The sequence below is a fragment of the Palaemon carinicauda genome, chromosome 35, assembly GCF_036898095.1.
Source record: "Palaemon carinicauda isolate YSFRI2023 chromosome 35, ASM3689809v2, whole genome shotgun sequence".
In the NCBI taxonomy this organism is placed as follows: Eukaryota; Metazoa; Arthropoda; class Malacostraca; order Decapoda; family Palaemonidae; genus Palaemon; species Palaemon carinicauda.
In genome coordinates, this window is record NC_090759.1 from 27708055 (window position 1) to 27721164 (window position 13110).

At 36.2% G+C, this 13110-nt stretch overlaps 1 protein-coding gene across 2 annotated transcripts in view; it reads right to left on the reverse strand.

The window, feature by feature from the left end:
• Window positions 1–1807: 1807 nt before the first annotated feature.
• Window positions 1808–13110, reverse strand: part of LOC137627670 (nuclear pore complex protein Nup153-like) — an 81157-nt gene continuing 69854 nt past the window's right edge. For both annotated transcript variants that reach the window (XM_068358857.1, XM_068358856.1), the window contains exons 10-11: window positions 5129–5202; window positions 1808–4311 (exon numbers count right to left, since the gene is read on the reverse strand). In XM_068358857.1, the coding sequence (XP_068214958.1) occupies window positions 4236–4311; window positions 5129–5202 (150 nt within the window). In that variant the 3' untranslated portion in view covers window positions 1808–4235. The remainder of the gene's footprint in view (window positions 4312–5128; window positions 5203–13110) is intronic.

Genomic DNA, 13110 nt, shown 5'->3' on the forward strand with positions numbered 1-13110 from the left:
TAAATTTGCTGTCGAGAATCACATTCTAAATTTTTAGAGTAAAAGAAACTATCAATGCTGAGCTCTGGATTTTGAGGAGCCATTGTCCTTTATCTAGTTACAATCATACTTTTTTTGTTTTGTTAGGACTCATATTTATGGCCTATAATTTGCACCATGCACTAATTCTATTTTAGTCAGATCTCTATTAAGGGATTCAGCAATCAGAGTTCTATACTCAGTAGGAATTAATGCAGAGTAGCATCACCTGCATACGCAACAAGCTTGTTTTCTAGACCAAACCACTTGTGTGTATATAGTATGAAAAGTAATGGGCCAAAAACACTACCCTGTGGGAGACCAGATCACATTTCTATATACAATACCATGCTTTTCAACTACTTGACTGGATTAAAACACACCAGGCTAATATATCTAAACTTCATAACGACCTTGGATGTTTCCCCATTCAGGAATACAAAATTGCAAGACATATGTACTCATTTCACATTCTCTAATAGTTCATCACAGCCAGCAACAGCAATTCGAGGCTCCTCGGTAGAAAATGAAAACAGCGCTCGCCTAGAAACATTATTGAGAATCTAAAGGCATACATGACCAACTAACGTAAACATGTTTCAAGGAGAAACCTTGATGCTCCAGCTGCAAGGAGCTGTATATTTCCATTAGTTATTGTCATGGGCCTCGGTGAAACAACTATCCACAGAGCTTACAGTACTTAATCCTTAATGAAACACATTTGTCCTTGACAGTAGCCACTGTTTATGCGCATTTGATTAGTTGTAACTTGATACCTTCCGATATATTCCTCATTGACATTGTGTATCTTACAGCGATTAGGGACATCATGATGTACCCAAACAACTGGACAGAATTTACTAGGAACATTTTTTTACCTACTTCCCTATTATAACAAGGGATCAGGGCATTAAACTAGATGATTTTTCTCTGCGCCACAGGTTGCCACTTTTTATGAATAAATAGATTTATGCTTTCCTTGCTCGAAGCTCTAGATGTGATCAATCAAACCAATGTCATCAACCACACCGGTATCCTTGTAGCAGTTGATATGTTTTATCAAAATGACATTTCTACCTTGCATTTTACTGATGGAATTTAAGACATATTGCCAGCTTGTTATAAGTGCAACGGGTTAACTACCGCAAAAAGGCTTCGTGAAGCTAATTAAAAAGTTGAACAAATAAATGGTTGAAAAGAAGTCAAATGGAGAACTAGAACCTTTAGGGAAGACAATGAACAACACTAGCATTATGCTGGAATTAAGGATGGGGATAAGCATTTCTTACAATGTAGTTCTTTAATCCCATGATTTTTCCAAAGTTGAAAAACTTTATACAAGATCATAAGTTTTCATTCAACAAGACATATTAATACTAATACTGTATTGCGCTATACATTGGAAGATGTTTCACATTAATGAACACCCAAACTTAAATTCCAAACAAATAAATGACAATGATTTTATGGGTATCAGCCAGCCTCAACATTCCCAAAATATTCAGATAACAGGACTGTTAAACCAGAACTTTCTAATTTGAATATTCTGCTAAAGAATCAAAAAAGGAACTAATCTTTCTCACAACTTCGGAATTACCTTAACCCTCTGTGGTGAATACTGTATTTAAAGACTCAAAACTTGTCAAATACCAAACACAGTATGCAAGATCTATCAAAACTGCTTCCCGGCTACTACAATAGGACAACACGGCCATTTGGAGGCTACTGCTATCGGATTGAAAAATGAAGAAAAAACCAGAAAAACTCGAAAAGGTTCTTAAAAGTCCACTTCCAGTATAGAATGCTCCTTTATTGAACATTTCACACTCACACCGAGTAATGCAAAACCAGATGACATATACTCTCAGCAGTCTAACTCCTTCACACTCACACTTCACCAATTTGTACATATTAAGAGTCACATTGATATAAAATAATATTATCAGTATTACAATAAACCTCTCAGGGATCCAACAGACAGGACAAGACAAGGGGCGGTACACTCCGCTTCTCACAACCAGCCACTCGATTTTTACTACTCATATTAGTTACCGCAACAGCAGCCTACAGATACAACTCGCATTGAACACAAGTCCGTCAACTATACCACACTAATGAAGTGTTCGTACATTTTCAAGGAGTGAGCCTGCCTTGGTATTCTATATACATCACTTATTTATAAAGCGCACAATTGTCGCATCTTGCAGAGGACTTTGCATGAGCAACACTAAAGTGGGGGTAAGACGCTGTGGATGGCTAATACCAGGGGCAGTGATAACCCTAATGAAAGGCTTTGCTAAGTCTATTATACAGTATTATTTATAGAAAAAAATTATCCTGCTATATTCAGTGATAAAAACTTGACATTAGCTATCCCCAGCATTCACCATAGTAACATAAAATGCTATGTCCACCTGCACTATTTATTTGTTTAAAATATGTACAGCCCTTTGTAGCAAGATGTTGGAATAACCTGTGCGACAAGAGAACTATGAACATTCCTAATGAGAACTAAAAAAAATATGAAAAGAAAAACAATGGCCATTAAACATGGGCATTATATAAAATATTCAACAATGACCTCCTAACAAGGAACCGCAAAACAGTATGATCTCATGGACTTGCTAAGCCTTCAAGTTGTATGTACAAAGAATGTTCATAGTGGTAAAAAGACTTCATTTCATGAAAAAAAAGCTTAGTTGAATGCCTCTTCTGAAATCACCACAAAGTCCCTACCTGTGCATGGTCAAATAGGGTCAATTTAAAATACAGTACTGTATACATCATTTACACTTTAGTGATATAACAGAGTATCTATTCTAATACTTTGTGCTCCTGATAAAAAAATAGCGAAATAATTTTAAAATTATTCTACAATAACCTTGCACAGGAAAGGAGTTAAGTGTTGTATTACAAAGCTTACAAAACTGTCTGGGTTGATATATAAAGCACAATTTTATATTCATTAGGGTTTCATCCGGACTTTTCACAGAAGTGAACAACAGTTAACGAGATCCATCAAGTTATAAAGAACAAGTGAAAAGTGACATGAATATAAAACTGTGGCATAAGCCCAACCTGGCCAGCAATTTATGTACAGTGGCCCATGATCTGGCTGTAAATGAAAAAACAATCATAGTTGTTAGGCGAATTCATGCCCCACCCCCCCAAAATAAAGCCTAAATCTCCAATTTAACTCTCTCTTTTCAAGAGATCATTTCACTGGTATAAAACTAGTTTTCTGTACGAAATTTACCTTCATATTCCTATTCAGTAAGAGGAACATGTATATATGATACAATTTGGTTTCAACTTCTGCCATATACAGTTTTAATACCTATTAAAACGTCTCTCAAATAAAACAAGAGCACATCATCTGAACAACTCCCAAAGTAAACTCTTGCCACAGTAAACAACGTAATAAAATCTTCGGGTCAAAATCAATAAAAAATATATATAGCTATACCAAAGGATTAAACGGCAAAAATACCACTAAACTTGATCTGAAAATACATAACACTGATATAAACTGGCACTCATTGATTGCAACAATTAAAAAATTTCTTTGTGACAGTTTTCTATCAAAAGATAAAGCTACTCGAGAAAATCAAAGTCAACAATCTAAATGCGATAGCGCTATATCAAGAGGCTTTCACATGTACTATATATATTTCGTGAATATATTTTTGCAATGCATGACTGTCAGTTCCTATAAATAAAAGCTCACTATTACAGGAGTTTACCGTTGTTCATGGTAATTAATTATACAAATGCTCCCTATTATCACAAATTGGAACAAAGGGAAGTTTAAGAGGCATTTTGAAGCATGTACCTAGACCACTAACCTAAGGTGACTAAAGAGAAGAGAAGCGAAGAGAAGAGAAGAGAAGAGAAGAGAAGAGAGAGAGAGAGAGAGAGAGAGAGAGAGAGAGAGAGAGAGAGAGAGAGAGAGAGAGAAATATCAACAAAAAATAAGAAATAAAATTGGAATACTTAAATTAATTTACAGTATTTCCCATGTAAAGCACCACATTTAAAATGAAAAGGGCTCCCTTCCTGTTATTAAAATAAGGGAGGAAGGGGGAAATAGAAAAAAAATTAAGCAACAACCCCCCCCCAAAAAAAAACAACTATCATAAAAAAATAATTGACATAGGTTATATACATATATTATCAATATAAAGACACGATTTGGTACAAAACGTAGCAGCTGAGAGTTACTGCTTTCGTCTTCTTGCTTTCTTTACTACACGGCCACTTGGAGGGGCTGGCGCTGCATATGGATTTTCCGCGCTGAAATGGAATGAAAAAAAATTCATAGTATTCCATCTGAAACAATCTAATGCACCATATAATTTTTTTGCTACTTTTAGTTAATTACAAAAGTTTTGATACTTTAATCCTTTTACCCCCAAAAGGACGTACTGGTAAGTTTTCACATAACTCATCCCTTTACCCCCTGGGCGCACTGGTACGTCCTTGCAAAAAATTACTATTTACATTTTTTTTTTGCATATTTTTGATAACTTTTTGAGAAACTTCAGGCATTTTCCAAATGAATGAGACCAACCTGACCTCTCTATGACAAAAATTGAGGCTGTTAGAACAATTTAAAAAATATATATAACAAAATGTGCTTGAAAAAAACCCCTGGGGGTTAAGGGTTGGAAAGTTCCAAATAGCCTGGGGGTAAAAGGGTTAAATTTTTTAGAAAGGCTAGTATTGTACAATAAAATATGAAGAGCATACGGCTTTGTCAAATTGGAGTATTCAAATATTGTACATTATCAATATTTCCTAAATTTAAGGTAATTAGAATGTAAATGTAATTCTCAGTTTTTGGGGCGATTCAACTACAATTCAAAGGCATCTAATTACTGTGACCAATGCAATGTACTTGTTACTCCATTGGGAACTATCAACTTTGTAGAAGTCTGTTTTGTGTTATGTGCATTTTCAAACTGCAAAAGTACCCGGTATTTCCGAGGTTTATTACTTTATCATCTTACTATCATACCTTCATAAACGTAAGTAGAGAGGTGCAACTTTATACTATATATATTCTATATATATATATATATAAAAAACTTCAAAACAGGTCTGGACTTACCCAAACGTGGGGGTTTCTACAGGCGTACCTCCAGTACCAAACTGAAATATTCTAGTGGAAGCATCCCCTGGTTTCTGAAAATATAGTTCTTAATTAGACATTTTGTTCAAACTCTGTAAGTGGTTACTAAATTATCAATGATCTCCAATAAAACAAAACAATCCGATACAACATATATTTGACCAATTTTCAATTTAGGAAGGGTAAGAAGTTGCAGGTTCATGATTTGACAAGTGTTTCTTAGAACCAAGAATGCATTTGGAAGAAGTTTATTTTATTGTCAAAGTATTTTCTGCACACTAGGATACACCTCTTCAACTTTTCATAAAAATCAGATTAAAGCTTATATAGATTTTCTTTCTCTGGAAACAACTTAACATACAAAAGAACCTGTGAAGGTTCTTATCTATTTTCAAAACACATTTTGATGACCAATTTGAATTGTTTACAACCTCCTACCATGGCCAACCAGAATTTCTAGAGAAAGATGTTATCTAACCATATCCTACTTGCTTGTGGAAAATTTTATCAGAAGACAATCATTGTAATCTTCATGGCCTCAACGGCCAAAGATGCTATTATTATTATTATTAGCCAAGCTACAACCCTAGTTGGAAAAGCAAGATGCTATAAGCCCAAGGGCTCCAATAGGGAAAAATAGCCCAGTGAGGAAAGGAAATAAGGAAATAATTAAATGATGAGAACAAATTAACAATAAATAATTCTAAAAACAGTAACGTCAAAATAGATACATCATATATAAACTATTAACGTCAAAAACAGATATTTCATATACAGTATAAACTATAAAGACTAATGTCAGCCTGGTCAATATAAAAACATTTGCTCCAACTTTAAACTTTTGAAGTTCTACTGATTCAACTACCTGATTAGGAAGATCATTCCACAACTTGGTAACAGCTAAACTGATAATGCTTATGACTCAAATTGGTAACATAAAGGAATTCTCACAGAAACCTTTCGTTATTCATCGTGGCAGACAACCGCAGAGCTTGACACTAAATGATCAAGGAAGAAGTTTTTCTGACGATACCTTGAAGCAGAGGACAAAGAACCTGTGTCAAGTAATCCTGAATGCAATAAAATTTATGAAAGTTATAACCTGCTAGGTTTGAGGTGATAAGGTAATCCACCAGACAAGCATAGCAACTTGAGGTTCTTATGCCTTCATACCAGTGGGATGTCTTTTCCTACAGGCAAGAATGTCACACAAGGAAGACAGATTTCAACTAGGAACCAGTATGAATATAAGACCCAGTCTAAACCTTTTAGAAAGAATGCCTTCACTTGTCTTTCCTATGTTGCCTATTCATCATGTCCTTAAGAGATTCTGCCAAGCAAACAATGCCCCAAGATGGAAAAAAAATTTACAATGAAATACATTTGAAAAAACTAGAACAATAGAATTCCTGTCAAGGGTAATGAATAGTCAATGTTGACAACAGGTGATGAAGCAACTTCCTCTAATAACAGCAAAAATTATAGAAAATTATGGTTAAAAAATTATTCCAAAGGTTTTGCTAAAGCGTAATATCTCCTGACGCAGGATGCTTGTAATATCATCTCTCTTTTTTAGCATGCAGCAATAAAAATGAATAAAGAATCACTAGAAGGGAGTTAGACAAGATCCTGATAACTGAATCAAGGTAAACTCAACAGCAGCACCTGACTTTCTACAGTTATAACAGCAGCAATGATCTAAACATACAAATGATAATCAATGCAAAATGGAAGCAGATCATCTGAAGTGATGTGCCAATTCTTGAATTAGTAGAGAGGCAACTATGGTCTGCTAGGCTTTAAATCTACTCTCTGAGGATGATAGAACTAGTCCATCCTACATGAAAAACACAGTAACTTTCCCAAATTCATAAATACTCACTACTAATTTCTATACTATTTCTACCTCTCATCATTCAAAGTAAGCGAACTACTGGTTACGTCATAAGAAAAATAAATCCCTTTACATTTGAACAGATTGGCTTCAACAAATCACAACTCCCATGAATGTAAATAACTTCTAATTCTAATTTTATTAGATACACCACTTATTAAATCAAGCTATCAGATACCTATATAAACCTTAATATTTAAACAGGTTTGCTTCACAACTCAATAACTCCCATGACTGTCTAGCAAAATTCTCAAGCTGTGAGTATTAATTACATTGATTAACCTGCAGACTTTATGAAGCCAGGCTACCACAACACCTATAACTTGCACAGTACCTTTGAATATTTCCAAAATTACTTCTGAATTCTAAAACCAAACTTTGTCAAATTATATAAGCATATAAATCATTATAATGAATTTCCTTCAAAACATTGCACCACTTAGTCATCTTTATTTAGAAACTATCAAAAGGGAGCAGCAACCAACATCTTACACACTGCAACCATATTGTGCCAACAATTATTTTTCTCCCTTTTCATAAATACCCATATACAAAAACTATTAATACTGATACAATGTAAATTACACCGACTCTTAAATGCATTTATGACCTAAAAAATTGGTTGTACTAATGTTCAAGAAAGTTATCCGAATATATATGTCATACTGTACTGAGCAATTGTGAAATTACACAGCAGGCTATTACTTTACTTCCCTTGTTAATGCACCCTGGGGCATACGAAGGTTCTTTAGGAGGGAACTTTAGCTATTTGTCCCACGAGCTGCATTGCTTACTGCTATTTATTCTTTAATTGCTATTATTGTTTATATATGACATATCTGTTTTTGACGTTGTTAATAATTTATATAGGACATATCTGTTTTGACGTTGTTAATAGTTTATATAGGACATATCTGTTTTGACGCTGTTACTGTTTTTAGAATGATATATTGTTAATTCATTCTCATCATTTATTTATTTCCTTATTTCCTTTCTTCACTGGGCTATTTTTCCCTATTGGAGCCCTTGGGCTTATAGCATCTTGCTTTTCCAACTATTTTGTTAATCACAGCATACTAAGAAACTTTCAAATAAAACAAAATCAGTACAGTACTTTCATAGAAAAGTCCAATGCCTCAATAATAGCAAAACCTAATTAACCCTTTTACCCCCAAGCTATTTGGAACTTTCCAACCCTTAACCACCAGGTATTTTTTTTCCAAGCACATTTTGCAATATAATTTTTTAAATTGCTCTAACAGCCTTAGTTTTTGTCATAGAGAGGTCAGGTTGGTCTCATTCTTTTGGAAAATGCCTGAAGTTTCTCATAAAATTATCAAAAATATGCAAAAAAAAATTTATAGCAGTTCTTTGCAAGGACGTACCAGTACGTCCATGGGGGTAAAGAGATGAGTTTTGTGAAACGTACCAGTATGTCCATTGGGGGGTAAAAGGGTTAAAGACTTTCTATATATTGATCATATTAAGTCTCAAACCAAATCATTCTAATAATTCAACAAACCCATTCACATTCACTAATATAATTTTATGAATTAGTTGGATAAAACAACTGTATCACATAGCTAGGCTCTAACAGGGGTTACATAAGGCATTTATTCGTACTATAATTAGCAATGTAATCAATCATGAGTCTTTTTATAGTTTATATGTGATAAATCTGTTTTTGACGTTGTTAATAGTTTATATAGGACATATCTGTTTTGACATTGTTACTGTTTTTGGAATGATTTATTGTTAATTTATTAACATCATTTATTTATTTCCTTATTTCCTTTCCTCACTGGGCTATTTTTCCCTATTGGAGCCCTTGGGCCTATAGCATCTTGCTTTTCCAACTAGGGTTGTAGCTTGGCTAGTAATAATAATAACAACAATAATAATAATAATAGAATGTCTCAAGTTTTTGGGAAGACTAGTAAAGGTATATATAAGATAAAAAAATAAAACGACTTAAATCATATACAGTTTAGTTATAGCTATTCATTGAATATGGAAAAAGCCTGAGATAACCTGAAGCTTGTATGACAAAAATAACTTTAAAAAATACCCTTCCTCCACTAACCTAAACGCACAAAGACAGGAATCCTTGAATTTCAGTTTTAGTACTTTTAATATTTCAAGCTTAATTCAAATTGGATTTATGAATTTGCGTAATGCAGCTCAGAACTGGGGCCTGTGTGGACCCTCAACACTCAAATGAGGGAAATTCTACAGTTAGAATAAATAGGAAAAGTTGATAGATGCTGGATTGGAGAAAAAAAAAAAAAGTGGGAACGGAGGTAAGTAGGACATGAGGTAAGAGAGAAGTTGGGGGCTGAAGGAATGCTGCTAAGATCCTCATGTAATGGCTATAGGCACCAAGTAAGGTGCATTGACAGTACTAATTCCCTACAATGTCAGCGATCCATCCTTCAGTCACAGACACTTTGAATGCCTGATTTAGGTAGGGGACATAAGTCACACAAGACAGATAGAGTTTTGTTGTGAGGCAGGGGTATGAAAAACAACCGAAGGACGTCACTGAATCCCAATGTGGTATGGCCCTTCCTCACAATCCCCACTAAAGCCATGAGGAAGAATAACTTCAATGTTATCAAGGGCTCATACCGTGGGCAGAGCACAGTTTTGCACCAATGTATCCATGTTATAACTAGGTGGTCAGAGCGTACATTTTGAGCAAACTTTCTTTTTGAGTTTAGTCAAACCAATCTATAATGGCAGTTCCATCATTAATCCTTCAAGACCACAAATAAACACTATTTTCTTTAATTACAAAGGCAGAGTGAGAGTGGGGCTGAGACAGGGATGTGTGATGTCGCCGTGGTTGTTTAACTTGTATGATGATGGAGTGGTGAGAGAGGTGAATGCTTGAGTGCTTGGACGAGGATTAAAACTGGTAGACGAGAATGACCTTGAATGGGAGGTAAATAAGCTGTTGTTTGCGGATGATACTGTACTGGTTGCAGACACAGAAGAGAAGCTTGGACGATTAGTGACAGAATTTGGAAGAATGTGTGAGAGAAGGAAGTTGAGAGTTAATGTGGGTAAGAGTAAGGTTATGAGATGTACGAGAAGGGAAGGTGGTGCAAGGTTGAATGTCATGGTGAATGGAGAGTTACTTGAGGAGGTGGATCAGTTCAAGTACTTGGGGTCTGTTGTTGCAGCAAATGGTGGAGTGGAAGCAGATGTACGTCAGAGTGTGAATGAAGGTTGCAAAGTGTTGGGGGCAGTTAAGGGAGTAGTAAAAAATAGAGGGTTGGGCATGAATGTAAAGAGAGTTCTATATGAGAAAGTGATTGTACCAACTGTGATGTATGGATCGGAGTTGTGGGGAATGAAAGTGATGGAGAGACAGAAATTGAATGTGTTTGAGATGAAGTGTCTAAGGAGTATGGCTGGTGTATCTCGAGTAGATAGGGTTAGGAACGAAGTGGTGAGAGTGAGAACGGGTGTAAGAAATGAGTTAGCAGCTAGAGTGGATATGAATGTGTTGAGGTGGTTTGGCCATGTTGAGAGAATGGAAAATGGATGTCTGCTAAAGAAGGTGATGAATGCAAGAGTTGATGGGAGAAGTACTAGAGGAAGGCCAAGGTTTGGGTGGATGGATGGAGTGAAGGAAGCTCTGGGTGATAGGAGGATAGATGTGAGCGAGGCAAGAGAGCGTGCTAGAAATAGGAATGAATGGCGAGCGATTGTGACGCAGTTCCGGTAGGCCCTGCTGCTGCCTCCGATGCCTTAGATGACCGCGGAGGTAGCAGCAGTAGGGGATTCAGCATTATGAAGCTTCATCTGTGGTGGATAATGTGGGAGGGTGGGCTGTGACACCCTAGCAGTACCAGTTGAACTTGGTTGAGTCCCTTGTTAGGCTGGGAGGAACGTAGAGAGTAGAGGTCCCCTTCTTGTTTTTGTTTCTTTGTTGATGTCGGCTACCCCCCAAAATTGGGGGAAGTGCCATGGTATATGTATGTATGTATGTACAAAGGCAGAGTTCACTATTACTGGAACAACTGCATCAACTATAGAAATGAAGGGAATATCCCTTGCTTAAAGTTTGTAATATAAACTCTACATGGTTTGATGATGGCCCCAACAGTGACCTCTGAATTTACTTTGCCACTGACAATAGATAACTTCCAAGCATGATGTGACTGTCTGAGAAGCCTCCTAAATAAAAGCAGGAACACACAATCCAAGGTACACAAAAGAAACTTGCGAACCATCCATGCTAAAGACAAAGAGCTGTCAGAATCATACTTGTATTCAGCAACCCTCACAGCTTGTCTAGTACCTAATATATCAAACGCAAATCACAGCAATTAAGCTCTCTAACACTGGGTCCAGATGAGCAAAACAAAATGAAGAGATCTTGTTCAAAAACTGTGGCAAAGAGGTTCACCTGAAAAACGACCCATAATATTCCTAAAGTTTGGCAAACCATAGTGTCAAGAGACCAATCTGACGTGAAGATATAGACCTATTCAGTGCCTGTAATTGTATTTCAAGCCACCCTAGAAAATACTTTACTACAGGACTGAGGACTCTTGTCCCTTTGTCCACCTCAGGTCAAGTGAATATGCTCCTTCTTTCTTACACGATTGAAAGGTAACTCAGATCAAGCATCCTTTAAGCCTGAGGTATGCCATAGCTTGTCCAATACGAGGCAACTTCAAGATAATGTACAATCTAATCTCTTTCTCATTACTTGAAACTCCATAACTAAGGCAACCTTGGCTGTGACAGTCATCCAAAAAAATTATCTTGTATAGAAGCCTACGTGTGCCAGACTGCAACAGAAGATCCCTCATAAGCTACTCAAAATTTAATAGTTGGCATTCAATAAGTGGGGCCAAGGCTTAACACCACTTTGCAAGGTATAATTGAAGGGAACAAAGCCATACTTGGCTTTTGGACCCAATTTCTCTAATGACATCAAATGACTGAGGACACCCTACCATGAATTGGCAGTCGGCCATTAATTCCTCTAGATATACTGAGTAAACATTGCAATTATTTTTTTTTACTATTATAAGAAGGCCAAAACAATGCTCTTCTGCCAACAATCTTATGTAGAGAAGTCTGTACCAACAATGGCAGACAATATAATTTCTTCCAATTGGTCTTGAGGCACAAAAACAGATCTGTACACGATAAACACTAAATCGAGAAATCTTGGTGGGATCCTCATTTCCTTCAAGGGTGAGACACTTGACAAATACTGAGGTAGACACAGTAGCTTGAATAACTGGAGACACTACAGGAAATCTGGTTATCCAAAGGCATCTGGTCAAAGCCAGAGGAAGAAGGATGGATCAAGAGGGACACCACCACCTCATAGAACAATAATCACAGTCATCACTCAAGGAGTGCAGGACAAATTAACAAGATGACACTGAGCTAATTCATAAGTAGCTCTATAGCATTGATAATTTCTTTCTCCAAACACCTGAAGAGCATTTGAGGAAAAACTTGAACAAGACTTCAGAATATATAGGTAAGGGTTGGAAAGACCTTCAATCCAAAAACCATCCAAGCCAGTGCTGAACATTGTAATCAACCAGACAAGATACAGGTGCTAAATTTCATACCACAATAGGGCAACGACAGGTCCATGTCTGCAGTAGTAGCAGCAGCAGCCATGGACACTGTCAACAAAGTAAGATGAGTAATGACACATAACAGCCCAGTTACTGTAAGGGAAGGATTCATACCTTGGATTTAGAACACTTTTAGGAGCTGAATGCAGGTAAAAGGAAGAGACTTGTATTATTATTAATATTACTAGCTAAGCTACAACCCTATTTGGAAAACCAAGATGCTATACGTGCAAGGGCTCCATAGGTAAAAAAAAGCCCAATGAGGATAGGAAATAAACACTACAAAAGTAGTATAATGAAATTAAAATATTTTTAGAACAGTAACAATATTAAAATAGATCTTTCATATATAAACTAAAAGAGGAATTGAAATACGATAGAATAGTGTGCCCCAGTGTACCCTTAAGCAGGAATGCATCAAAGATAAGGCCACCACAACAAACATGGGCAGA